Source organism: Pecten maximus, chromosome 2 (assembly GCF_902652985.1).
Source record: "Pecten maximus chromosome 2, xPecMax1.1, whole genome shotgun sequence".
NCBI lineage: Eukaryota > Metazoa > Mollusca > Bivalvia > Pectinida > Pectinidae > Pecten > Pecten maximus.
The window spans coordinates 8,788,828-8,802,297 of NC_047016.1; the positions used below are offsets into that span (position 1 = coordinate 8,788,828).

The window sequence follows — 13,470 nt, forward strand, 5'->3', positions numbered from 1 at the left end:
TTTTGGTTTTCTTTAGTTGTCAAATGATTTATACAGGTAAAATATCTTGGTAAATATAGAACATGTATGAAACAGACTATAATTACCCTCCCTTTGATGTCTCTGCCTATTGTTCTAAATATGTAGGCGTTCAGGGAACACACCCCCGAAACACATACGTGTAACCTGTCACGATTGTCCCTTGTTATTCCAATATCCTATAAAACAACAACAACACATAGTCAAATAACACAACCGACCAAAAATATATGATTGCCTTGAATCATGTTGCTACCTATCAAGATATCTATAATATATGGGATAACAAGCAAACGATTTTTGGCGCTTTGAACATATTCAAATTGCCACAACCTTCACAATAAAACGTTGTTTACATATAGTTCAGTAAGCAAAAAGAAAGTTTGTTCCATTATTGAGAAATAAAGACATACTAAACACTATATTAGACGTCATTGTTATCTCTGTCACAACCCCCATACATCTGGTTCTGGTCACCTTGATAGCTAATTCGTACCTAGTATCATCATGGACAGATAAAGGCGACCAAGTAGATTGACACGCCTTTCTTATCTGGTACAAAGCCTGAGTTCGCTCTACACGTACAGTAACAACATGAACCATATCGTGTATAGTTGTTTCATCCTCAGTATTGTGGTTATTTTACCCTGTGTGTCTACAGACAACAAATGCATTCTCCATTCAGATTGTAAGTAACATTTTGTACCGTGTTGTACCTACGCAGAGTTACGCCAGCGGAAGGACAACCATGTCGGTTAGCGTTACACGAAACATTTCAACTTACATATCATGTAAAAACTTTTGAATTTGTTTCATCTATTATGTATATTATTTATATAGTGCTACTCTGTTATTCTATTTTAATTATGAATGATTAAAACGTTCCCCTCGTTATTCTTTTTATGGAGTTAATGGTATTTTACAGCATTTGAGTCTCAGTTTTGTGAACTGAAAGATGAGGTCACAGCAATGACTGTCAAGTACGCAGACCTAACACAGGCAGAGAAGGATATTGCTAGCCTTAAACATACTGTCCAGTCACAAACCGCCCGGATACTTGACAACGAGAAAACTATAGCCTCAAACTCAAACCACAAGAACCTCACAGATCAGGTAAAGTATTAAATCAAACGAAAACGACTTTGAACAATCCCAAAATGTCGCACATCACAAGTAAACCAGACAAAGAAAATAATTGAATATTACAAAAACATTCCATTTTGATTCATTGTCGAATAACAAATAGTAAAATTTATTTTTTCGAAAGCAAAATGGAGATTGTGGATATGTTCCGATTTAGGTGAAACTTTTGTCAAAGATCGGCGCATTTGCTGAATTCTTATCAACTCAGTAAAGCGAACAAGAATATACCACCATGGCAGTGGTAAATCCGTGGAAAGCAAAGCAGGTCCATTTCTTAGAATAGTTGTTAATTGTGGTGGAAACATGTACAGATAACTAACGAAGGTGAAAGAAATACCATATACAACAACCGCTCGTTATGTAATCTCTATTTAAATAACGATGGTAAGTTATCGTAGCGCTACTCCGATCCCTGTCATAACAATGAATAGTTATCGTAATATCATATACCATATACAACAACCGCTCGTTATGTAATCTCTATATAAAAGAGCTACAACAGTTGATAATATAAAAAGTGATAAAATAATACACTACCTGAAAAAGGGCTTCAAAAAGATTTCGTAAAAATATCACATGTACTGCTATAAATCAATTCATCATAATAAGGATGAACTATGGGTAGAGTTGTCTCGCCTGACTTGTTCACATTAACAACTCAACATTACCTCACGCGTGTGTTTAGTATTTTAACTAGAAGATTATTTTATTTTATAAGGTTGAACAGCTGAAGCAACTGGTTGCAGATTTACTGAACAGAACAGCAGAAATAGAAGGTATTGTATATATCCATCAAGTTTCATCTCCTCGATTTTGGGAGGGAATACAGTGTTTAATTCCGACCTCCTATAATAAGCCGTGTCAAATAAAACACATCAATAATCTTATCAATAAGCCCGGTGTACAATGTCAGAAGTTACGGAATGAATCTTCCTCAGTTTTCTTCTCAATGTGTCGTAAGAATTCAAAGATTATTTAGATAAATATTTATACATTTAATTAATTTAAATTAAATAATTTAATATATACAGCGGGTTTCATTACAAGCAAAAATGTCTATACCCAATTAGTGGGCATACAGATACCACATAATTCATCACGGGTACGCTCCTTTGTCACCATGTTTACATGAATTGGAGTTTATATTTTACTAAATATCTTTGATATTGATATAAAGTCATCACACTTCGCCTGTAATAAAATCATCTTAATTATTCGTTCTTCTTTGGACCCACAGGGAACACACGCCCTTAATTGAACTGTAAACTAACTCAGTCAAGAGAAGTGCCAACATAGGTTTAAAAACTCCATAAATACTTCCATTTCGCCTTCGTCACTGTTGTGTAGAGTTTACCTGATAGTCTTCCTATAAAAACGATGAACATAACAATCCCTTCACTATGATATATATGTGTCGGGACCGACCATCACTGCGCCATTGAAACGTTCTTTTTAAGAACGCCGATGTGGCGCAGCGGTATAAGCTGTGGGTATTTCTGGCTAGGCGATTGGGTGCCGTAGATCGTGCGTTCGAGGCCTGGTCAGGGCACGAGTCAAAAAGTTGTTTTCCTTCGTCATTTGTGTTATTATGTTATATATATAAAAAACACAATCCAGAAAATCACATGTTTTGAGAGCAAGCTATTCAGGTGTAAATATATATATAGATCATGGGTAAACCCAATGTGTAAATTTGTACCAGTGAAGACATTGTTATGGCAGATAGAAACAGATTGGGAATATAACAGGAATGAAACCATCCCGATTACCTTGCAGAGGACACAGAGGAACATCAAATCCTCCATGGAACACATAACCAATCGAACCATATAGTCGTTAATTAGCTCACCACGATGTAGAGATGTGTTTCCATAAAGAGATATATGTATTAACAGTTAATGTACAATCGACTCCAGTTTCAAATTCATGTATACAAGATAACTTCTTCACAATGTTCATTATGTTATACGACATATGTATCAACTTTAAAACCGTAACCTTAATTATTACTAATGCTTGGGCATCAAACAATGTAGGTAGCGAAGTTTTAATCAAAACAGGTGTCCTGATCGTAACTTTGTATTGACATTACAGCTAAAGTATCAGGACCCGTGAAGCAGTGCGACTCCAATCCCTGTCATAACAATGGTAAGTTATCGTAGCGCGACTCCAATCCCTGTCATAACAATGGTAAGTTATCGTAGCACGACTCCAATCCCTGTCATAACAATGGTAAGTTATCGTAGCGCGACTCCAGTCCCTGTCATAACAATGGTAAGTTATCGTAACGCGACTCCAATCCCTGTCATAACAATGGTAAGTTATCGTAACGCGACTCCAATCCCTGTCATAACAATGGTAAGTTATCGTAGCGCGACTCCAATCCCTGTCATAACAATGGTAAGTTATAGCAGAACGACTCCAATCCCTGTCATAACGATGGTAAGTTATCGTAGCGCGACTCCAATCCCTGTCATAACAATGGTAAGTTATCGTAGCGCGACTCCAATCCCTGTCATAACAATGGTAAGTTATAGCAGAACGACTCCGATCCCTGTCATAACAATGGTAAGTTATCGTAGCGCGACTCCAATCCCTGTCATAACAATGGTAAGTTATAGCAGAACGACTCCAATCCCTGTCATAACGATGGTAAGTTATCGTAGCGCGACTCCAATCCCTGCCATAACAATGGTAAGTTATCGTAGCGCGACTCCAATCCCTGTCATAACAATGGTAAGTTATAGCAGAACGACTCCAATCCCTGTCATAACAATGGTAAGTTATCGTAGCGCGACTCCAATCCCTGTCATAACAATGGTAAGTTATCGTAGCACGACTCCAGTCCTTGTCATAACAATGGTAAGTTATCGTAGCACGACTCCAGTCCCTGTCATAACAATGGTAAGTTATCGTAGCGCGACTCCAATCCTTGTCATAACAATGGTAAGTTATCGTAGCACGACTCCAGTCCCTGTCATAACAATGGTAAGTTATCGTAACGCGACTCAAGTCCCTGTCATAACAATGGTAAGTTATCGTAACGCTACTCCAATCCCTGTCATAACAATGGTAAGTTATCGTAACGCGACTCCAGTCCCTGTCATAACAATGGTAAGTTATCGTAACGCTACTCCAGTCCCTGTCATAACAATGGTAAGTTATCGTAACGCTACTCCAGTCCCTGTCATAACAATGGTAAGTTATCGTAGCACGACTCCAATCCCTGTCATAACAATGGTAAGTTATCGTAGCACGACTCCAATCCCTTGTCATAACAAGTAAGTTATCGTAACGCGACTCCAATCCGTGTATAACAATGGTAAGTTATCGTAGCACGACTCCAAGTCCCTGTCATAACAATGGAAGTTATCGTAACGCATACTCCAAGTCCCTGTCATAACAATGGTAAGTTATCGTAGCATGACTCCAGTCCCTGTCATAACAATGGTAAGTTATCGTAGCACGACTCCAATCCCCGTCATAACAATGGTAAGTTATCGTAACACGACTCCAATCCCTGTCATAACAATGGTAAGTTATCGTAGCACGACTCCAATCCCTGTCATAACAATGGTAAGTTATCGTAACGCGACTCCAATCCCCGTCATAACAATGGTAAGTTATCGTAACGTTACTCCAATCCCTGTCATAACAATGGTAAGTTATCGTAGCACGACTCCAATCCCTGTCATAACAATGGTAAGTTATCGTAGCACGACTCCAATCCCTGTCATAACGATGGTAAGTTATAGCAGCGCGACTCCAATCCTTGTCATAACAATGGTAAGTTATCGTAGCACCATCAACATCCCTTATTGTCTTTTATGCAATCTCATTGAATCATGTCTTTCATCTTAAACCTGTTGAAAAATTACATATCTGTCCTTGAAGACATTTTATTAAAAACAAGATATATTATTTCCAACAAGTTGAACGCAAAAGTCTCCTCTCACCTGCCATGGCATTATACATACACAGCAATGTAATGTCTGAACAGAATCGTGTACTATTCCCAATACGACCTAAACAGCATATTTTAGAGCTAATATGAATTCATGCTGAACTTTTATAAATACGGCTACGGTCAATAAGTAAGATGCTGTTGGTGGTAAACTCGGCTGATTATCCCCATTAATGCCATTCCTTCTAATACTTTATATCTGTTGATAGCTTCCTGTCTGGAACTGACTGGCGGTTACTACTGCGCATGTCAAGGAAACTACACCGGAACACAATGCGAAAAGGAAGATCACTGTGCAATGTCCCCCTGTCAGAATGGGGGAACGTGTTACAGTAACGCGATTTCTTATATTTGTAATTGTACTGTGGGCTACGGCGGCCCTACATGTGGAAACAAGCTGAATCCTTGTGACTCCAGCCCCTGTGTTAACGGATTGTGTAAACCTCTCAACGACACATATGACTGTTCGTGTGATGTGGGTTTCACGGGCGTCAACTGTAACGTGTCAACAGCAACATCTAGCCCAATAGTCGCCGCATCTACTTCCGGTTTGCTTATGACGTCAACAACTACCTTAGCAACAGCGATGCCGACAACTCCTAGTGTATGCGACGGACCGCCCAAATGTAACCCTCCTGCTACGTGCACGCCTATTCCAAATTCAAACGACTTTAAGTGCATGTGTCCAGATACCCCCGAAACCTTGGCAGATCCATGCTGGGAACCATCCTACCTTGAACCTTTCGGGTTCTGTTGCAGAGTAAATACCTGTGGTGGTCCGACGCCAGATCCGTTGTGTTGAAATCAAAGTGAACAAACGGTTACGTTCCCATCGTACTGGCTATTCTAATGAAAACAGTTAAAGTGAACAACAATAAATTGTTCTGAATACATGTATTGTTTCGTTTTAACGTTTCTGTGTGTTTCTGCATGTTTATGTTCCGTTTCTACGATCTGTACTTAAATGACAACGGAACATGTTTACTGGTGGCGTCAATGACACTGAAGACGCTCATCCTCTCGGGAATTATAGCCGTATCCTCTGGCTCGTTAGCAAGCGTCTCGATATACATTCATATGAGTTTTAATTCTGGCCACTATTTATCGTTTTTTGCTTCAAACTATTTCGAAAAGGCTGATTTGTTTAGATAAGAAATAAAGAGCAGTAACGTTGTTTTTTACACACAGACTCACAAAGCAGTGTGATCCGGTTGTCGGTACCTCCTTATCACCATTGAAGATTTCTATTACGTCTATAACCGGTTTTCCCAAATAATCTTAATAAATAAAGAAAACAAAAACGAATAAAATACAACAAAAAATGTTCTCAATTACGCAACTTCCTCACACGCGACACATAATTGCCATAACGGCATTATTGGCGACGTCAAAAAGGTGGCAGTCAAAGGGTTAGGTTAATAAGAGTTCCCTTCTGGGAAGACCAGCTGCCGTTCCCTGTCAACCAAGGCACAAATAAAATCAGCGCAAAAATGCATATGAGCCTAATTGTCTTGATAAATATATAATTAAATGTATAAATAAATTGATAAATACATGAATAGGGGAACTCTGGTGTAGGAATAACAGAGATATCCATACCACTTTACACACCAACTAAACGTAGATCTGTATTCATAAAAGTCACACTACACACCAGTTGTTTATCAGAAAACGGGAATAAATTAAATGTTAGAGACACAATTTTAAAATCCCCATAGAATAATTTCTGCTAAAGCTAACTCGACAAAAACAAAAAGCCGAAACTATAACCCTCGCCAGTCTCTTCCTACCTACGTATTTTAAGGAGTAAAGGAAAAATTATCACCAATCAAATGATCAGGCTAATCAGCTTTTTAACAACTAGAATATGAGGTATCTACCTCCAGATCCGGTATGACGGAAGCGTAGAAATCAAATAAAACTAGAACGCTCTCCTCAGGTTTACAAGCCATGTATGTTTATTGTAATAGTTTAACATGCAAATGAAACAGATAAATAAAATATGACATGAATGTTTATACAAATTTCGAAAGAAAACATGAACACTCCATGGGGAATGAATTAAGGATTTTAAAGATTTTTAATTTCTCTATAATTATGATCGATGGAAAACAAGAGCAGTTCGTTGTATATTTATTTACAGTACGAAAAAATACATACTTTACACTATTACCACCTTACATAATTACATAGCCCCTCGGTAAACCTAAAGGTCATCATAATTACATGTACATAGCCCCTCGGTAAACCTAAAGTTCATCATAATTACATAGCCCCTCGGTAAACCTAAAGGTCATCATAATTACATCTCCCCTCGGTAAACCTAAAGGTCAGCATAATTAAATCTCCCCTCAGTAAACCTAAAGGTCAGCATAATTACATAACCCCTCGGTAAACCTTAAGGTCATCATAATTAAATCTCCCCTCAGTAAACCTAAAGGTCAGCATAATTACATGTACATAGCCCCTCGGTAAACCTAAAGGTCATCATAATAACATCTCCCCCTCCGTTAACTTAAAGGTCATCATAATTCTATAGCCCCTCGGTAAACATTAAGGTCATCATAATTAAATCTCCCCTCAGTAAACCTAAAGGGCATCATAATTACATAGCCCCTCGGTAAACCTAAAGGTCATCATAATTACATCTCACCTCAGTAAACCTAAAGGTCATCATAATTACATAGCCCCTCGGTAAACCTAAAGGTCATCATAATTACATCTACCCTCGGTAAACCTAAAGGTCATCATAATTACATCTCCCCTCGGTAAACCTAAAGGTCATCATAATTACATAGCCCCTCGGTATACCTAAAGGTCATCATAATTACATCGCCCCTCGGTAAACCTAAAGGTCATCATAATTACATCTACCCTCTGTAAACCTAAAGGTCATCATAATTACATCTCCCCTCGGTAAACCTAAAGGTCATCATAATTACATAGCCCCTCGGTAAACCTAAAGGTCATCATAATTACATCTCCCCTCGGTAAACCTAAAGGTCATCATAATTACCTCTCCCCCTCGGTAAACCTAAAGTTCATCATAATAACATCTCCCCCTCCGTTAACTTAAAGGTCATCATAATTCTATAGCCCCTCGGTAAACATTAAGGTCATCATAATGATATTGCCCCTCAGTAGCCCTTTAGGCCGCCATAATGATATCGCCCCTCGGTAGACCTTTAGGCCGCCATAGTGATATCGCCCCTCGGTAGACCTTTAGGCCGCCATAATGATATCGCCCTTCGGTAGACCTTTACGCCGCCCTAATGATATCGCCCCTCGGTAGCCCTTTAGGCCGCCATAATGATATCGCCCCTCGGTAGCCCTTTAGGCCGCCATAATGATATCGCCCAACAGAAAACAGAAGCACGAGTATGCTGTCAAGACGCGTTTTTGTGGTTGGGGTCGGAATGACCAAGTTTGTAAAGTTTGCAGAGAAAACCTTGACTACCCTGAGATGGCTAAAACAGCAGGGACAAAAGCACCTGAAGATGCTGGAATATCGTTTGAAGAAGTGCAGTAAGCTTGTGTGGGATATGTGTATGGCTGATTCTACCTGTGGACAGTGTGCTGTGTACCAGCTTGGTATGACTGGGATTCCAGTTTATAATGTAAATAACAACTGTGCTACAGGATCCACCGCTTTAGTCATGGGGAAACAACTCATTCAAGGAGACTGTGTCTATCGACATGGCTTCCCTGAGACAATAGGTAAATCTGGGCAGTTTGCTCCAGCCAGTGCCTCATCAGAGGGAGACTTCAAGTCGGCAGTCATCTTTAAAGAGATCAAGGAAAACCTGGGAAAAGATGGTCCCATGTTTGTGAAGAAGATGAAAGGAGTTTTCTGTTTTAAAGTGAAGGGAAAGAATCGAACTGGAGTTTGGGTTGTGGATGCTAAAAATGGAAGTGGATCAGTCAAATTTGGTGGTGATGCAAAAGGTGATGTAACCATCATCATGGAGGATGAGGACATGTTCAACTTAATGCTCGGGAAGCTGAGCCCTCAGCAGGCATTCTTCCAAGGAAAGCTTAAGATTCAAGGAAATATGGGGCTCGCAATGAAGCTTAAAGAGTTTGAATCCAGAGCAGGGAAATCCAAATTGTAAATGTGGATTATGGATTGAGAAAATAAATCAACCAGACTCATGGATTTAAATGCAAACTAGAAACAGTGCTACAGAAAGTATTTTATACAGAAATCTACACTGTGTACAGAAGAGTTCTGTGATATTTTATTATAACGTAATATTGGAAAATTATTTATATGTAAACAGTCAAACAAAACTGAGAATTCCCTGGTCATGTTATAGAATTGGTGCTATTTTGTTGGATCATCGTGAAAATTGTACTGTTCTGAAACGCCGATAGAAATCATGCTTCTAATTCAACAGCTTTGGTGTTTCAGTCTACCATTCCATATCTAAATCTTTTTGTATCCATAATTATATATAGGTGGTTAAAACAATTTGTAATGTATGATACTTATAGTCAATTTCTGTTACAAATGTCAGGAATTGGTCTTGTCTACCTACTTTGTATTTGTGATTGTTTCTTAATAATCATTGAGTGCTATTTAACATGAGGTAATTTTCTCTTAACCTTTAAGCTCTGTCACAGAAATCTCAACCCGAGTAGTAAAGGTCATCCTAGCAAGGCTTGTTTTAGAGAATTTTACCCAGAGGGTTATGTGTATGGGGTTTTACTTTGGAGAATTCACCCAGAGGGTTGGGGTTTCTTTGTTTCACCTTTGGAAATGAGTGGGAATTTTCCACCAACATTGTAAAGGAAATGTTTCATCAAAATCTGCATCGTTCCAATTTGATGACATCTGATGATGAACTATGTGATTTATAGTTTTGATATTATTATAAGTGTATGTAGCTTGCCTACACCTTTGAGGTCCATGAATTACTCCTAGCTAGAATAGGAGGCACATTTACAAAAGATGGGAGAAAGACAAGTACAGGTGTGTAGAGACTAGCTGCTCAATCAAGTATATGAATTTGGTGAATGAGTTTATTATAAATGGAAAGTGATTTTGTTAAATCGGAGAGTAATTGATCTTGAATATGTGGTTTCATTTAATCATTTTCCTTTGTTTTTGATCATGAAAAATATGTCAATGAACAAATAAAATGAATAAGTGAAAAAAAAAAAAAAAAAGATATCGCCCATCGGTAGACCTTAAGGCCGCCATAATGACATCGCCCTCGTCAGACCTTAATACCATTTTAATTATATTGCCGCTCGATACACAAAAATGCCATCGTAATTATATCTCTTAAAGTCTATCGCAATATTTACGTAGTAAAAATACTTCCACTCTTTTCATTTGACATCCTGTTAAATAACAGCTCTTACTGTAATCATTATAAGAATCTAGATTGAATGCAGTAATAAATTTCTCAAATACAATATAATAATGAATGGAACCTTTAAACACTTTCGCTGTAACCTACACCACAAAGGACCTTATCGATTATTTATCTGTTCACAGTGTGCTTGTGGAACATATTTGAACTTATCATTTTACAAAATTAGCAATTTATTAAATGAACATGACATGTGACTGAGAATGAGCTTAGGAGTAGTATTTTGTCATTTACATTGCAATAATGATGGCTGATTATTGGCGTATATATGTAAATGATAACTTACTTTTTATGTAGGCATTAAAGATAAAAGGAATAAAAATGTCTCACTTATTTATCTTACTTATCACTTTATTTAACAATATGGCAGACGAGATACCCAAACAAGGTTTTGCTACTACATCGGGTGATACCGGAAGTTACGAATCCGACGGGGAGTATATACAAATCCGACGGGGAGTATCTACCCGATAGGCGTAAGGACATGGCTGGGGTATGTTTTATAGTGATACGTGGCATTTTACCATACTATTCGAAATATGATGATACCCACGGAATTCTACGCTATTTCCTTTATACATATCAGTAATTCGTTAATCTCATAAACTTGCCGTGTTTGATTGATGCTCAATATTATCCGGCTGCCCTACTGTCAAACGACAAAATTGCTATGATTTTTGTCAAAAATACCCAATAATCGCGATCAAAACACGATGGACAGAGTTTTGGCATTAAACATTGACTACAATAAACTATTAGTAATCAACAAATCGTTTGGATTTCAGCTATAAAGTACCTTCATTGGCTAATTATAATGGCACGAAAAATTCCGACGGGGAAAATCTCTCTCTAATAATTGAATCCGACGGGGAATATCAGTACACAAAGTCGCGACTATGTGATACTTAAGCATTGAGCTTCTTTCATTTGGAAGTTATGGGCTGATGAATGCCAACTGGACAAAGACAAATTTGTCCAGTTGGCATTCATCAGCGCATAACTTCCAAATGCAAGCAGTTCAATGCTTATATTTACATTTGACAACGATTTTTAGAGACTATATCCAGGAATTTTGCTCCTACGATGAATGAACAAATTATTATTGTCACCTTTTCAACAGCCATCTTTCGTTATCGCCGACGTGACAATTATGACGTCACTATAGTAATGACGTTATGGACTCGTAACCTTCAAGTGCGTTTGATAAAGTTATATAGTGAGGCTGAAGTGTAAATGTAAATATATACATGTACAAGTATGTCAAGCATCGTACAGTGTGTGTATTGCGCTACACGCGTGTTCAGGGCTCAGCTATCAAAATGTAATAAGTCTAACTGAAAACTGTATGGGTCCAGTTGCTTTCGATCTTATGAAGCTCAATTCCACTTATGATATTGTTCTGAATTAGCGAAACTGCCAACAAACTAAAAAAAACTGTATACAACAATTTGATGAATAAAGCTCCACGGAGCATGCGCATCTAATAGAAAATGTTTCTAACCTCCTCCGTATAAGCCAAGTGAAATCATTTAAATCTGCAATTGTGCCCGTCAATTACTCCATACGTTAGATGTATTGTTGCGCTGTTCTACTCCCAGGAGCTACTGCCTCTCTCGGACGCTTAAATGTCGTATTATAGATTGCAAAACAATTCACTGTTAGATATTCTGTGAAACTTTGATTCAATCCTGTATGTAACGTATTACTGATATGTTGTATGTACACGTGAAAATGTCCAATTGACAAATATCATATAAATGATAACAGGAATTGTACACCTCTGAGAAGCCAGAATTTTCCTGTATTAAACTTGTTTTCTCGTATCTATTTTTGGAAATCGGATGTAATGCCATAGCAGAAAATGGCGAAAAAACATATGTCGATGTGCTCGTTTTCGAGCTATTGTTGATTAAATACGCATAAACGTCAACGGGTAAGAAGTCCCTGGATCAAATGTAAAACACCAGAATCTTCCGATAACTGGGTAAACCTAGAATTATCTGGAAATAAATGAAATCACGTGTCATATTGATTACAAGTATTTGATATCTGAATGAAAATCAAATGAAAGCCTGTTTACAAATGTACTGATATTCCCCGTCGGATTCAGATATTGGAGAGAGATTTTCCCCGTCGGAATTTTTTCGTGTCATTATAATTAGCCAATTAATGTACTTTATAGCTGTAATCCAAACAAATTGTTGATTACTAATAGTTTATTGTAGTCAATGTTTAATGCCAAAACTCTGTCCATCGTGTTTTGATCGCGATTATTGGGTATTTTTGACAAAAATCATAGCAAATTCGTCCATTGACAGTAGGGCAGCCGGATAATATTGAGCATCAATCAAACACGGCAAGTTTATGAGATTAACGAATTACTGATATGTATAAAGGAGATAGCGTAGAATTCCGTGGGTATCATCATATTTCCGATAGTATGTTAAAATGCCATGTATCACTATAAAACATACCCCATCCATGTCCTTACGCCCTTCGGGTAGATACTCCCCGTCGGATTTGTATATACTCCCCGTCGGATTCGTAACTTCCGGTATCACCCGGTGTACTATAAACGAAGCGGAATTACAATATGTTCTGAAGAAAAAAAAACCTCATTGAACATCCGGGAAAATACTTCAGGTGCAACAATACTTTTCCGGCAAGGTTTAAGCGCAAAACGCAGTCTGCGGACTTTGAAACCTTTGGTAAACATGATTTGGACAGGAGCCTTGTGATTTTCTGTTCAAACAGTTATTGCATTTTGTTTTCTGCGTACACGAGATATTAAGGACCTGATCAAGAGTTTGTTTACCTCGGCCAATAATTGTATATGGTCAGTTTGAAGTCCGTGTGCTAGAAAGTATATGATCTGTCATGAGCACCTCTTTATGCTGAAGTTTTGTATTTATGTTAATGTCGGTACGTTATTGTGACATGATAAAATGAACATTAAGACTAAATAAC

At 37.9% G+C, this 13,470-nt stretch overlaps 2 protein-coding genes and 1 long non-coding RNA gene across 3 annotated transcripts; all 3 read left to right on the plus strand.

Annotated features, from left to right (window-relative positions):
* The first annotated feature begins 578 nt into the window (after positions 1 to 578).
* LOC117316485 (fibropellin-1-like) lies at positions 579 to 6,022 on the plus strand. The gene is made up of 5 exons (XM_033871096.1): positions 579 to 706; positions 944 to 1,131; positions 1,880 to 1,937; positions 3,256 to 3,309; positions 5,335 to 6,022. Exons 1-5 carry the CDS (start codon positions 613 to 615, stop codon positions 5,925 to 5,927), a joined length of 987 nt encoding a protein of 328 aa, XP_033726987.1. The 5' UTR covers positions 579 to 612; the 3' UTR covers positions 5,928 to 6,022.
* Positions 6,023 to 7,510: 1,488 nt separating this feature from the next.
* Positions 7,511 to 8,278, plus strand: LOC117316495. Its single transcript, XR_004529865.1, has 3 exons — positions 7,511 to 7,608; positions 7,869 to 7,905; positions 8,166 to 8,278. It is a non-coding gene; the product is annotated as an uncharacterized LOC117316495 (long non-coding RNA).
* A 263-nt stretch (positions 8,279 to 8,541) lies between these two features.
* LOC117340872 (non-specific lipid-transfer protein-like) lies at positions 8,542 to 9,546 on the plus strand. The gene has a single exon (XM_033902652.1). It carries the CDS (start codon positions 8,542 to 8,544, stop codon positions 9,235 to 9,237), a length of 696 nt encoding a protein of 231 aa, XP_033758543.1. The 3' UTR covers positions 9,238 to 9,546.
* Positions 9,547 to 13,470: the final 3,924 nt, after the last annotated feature.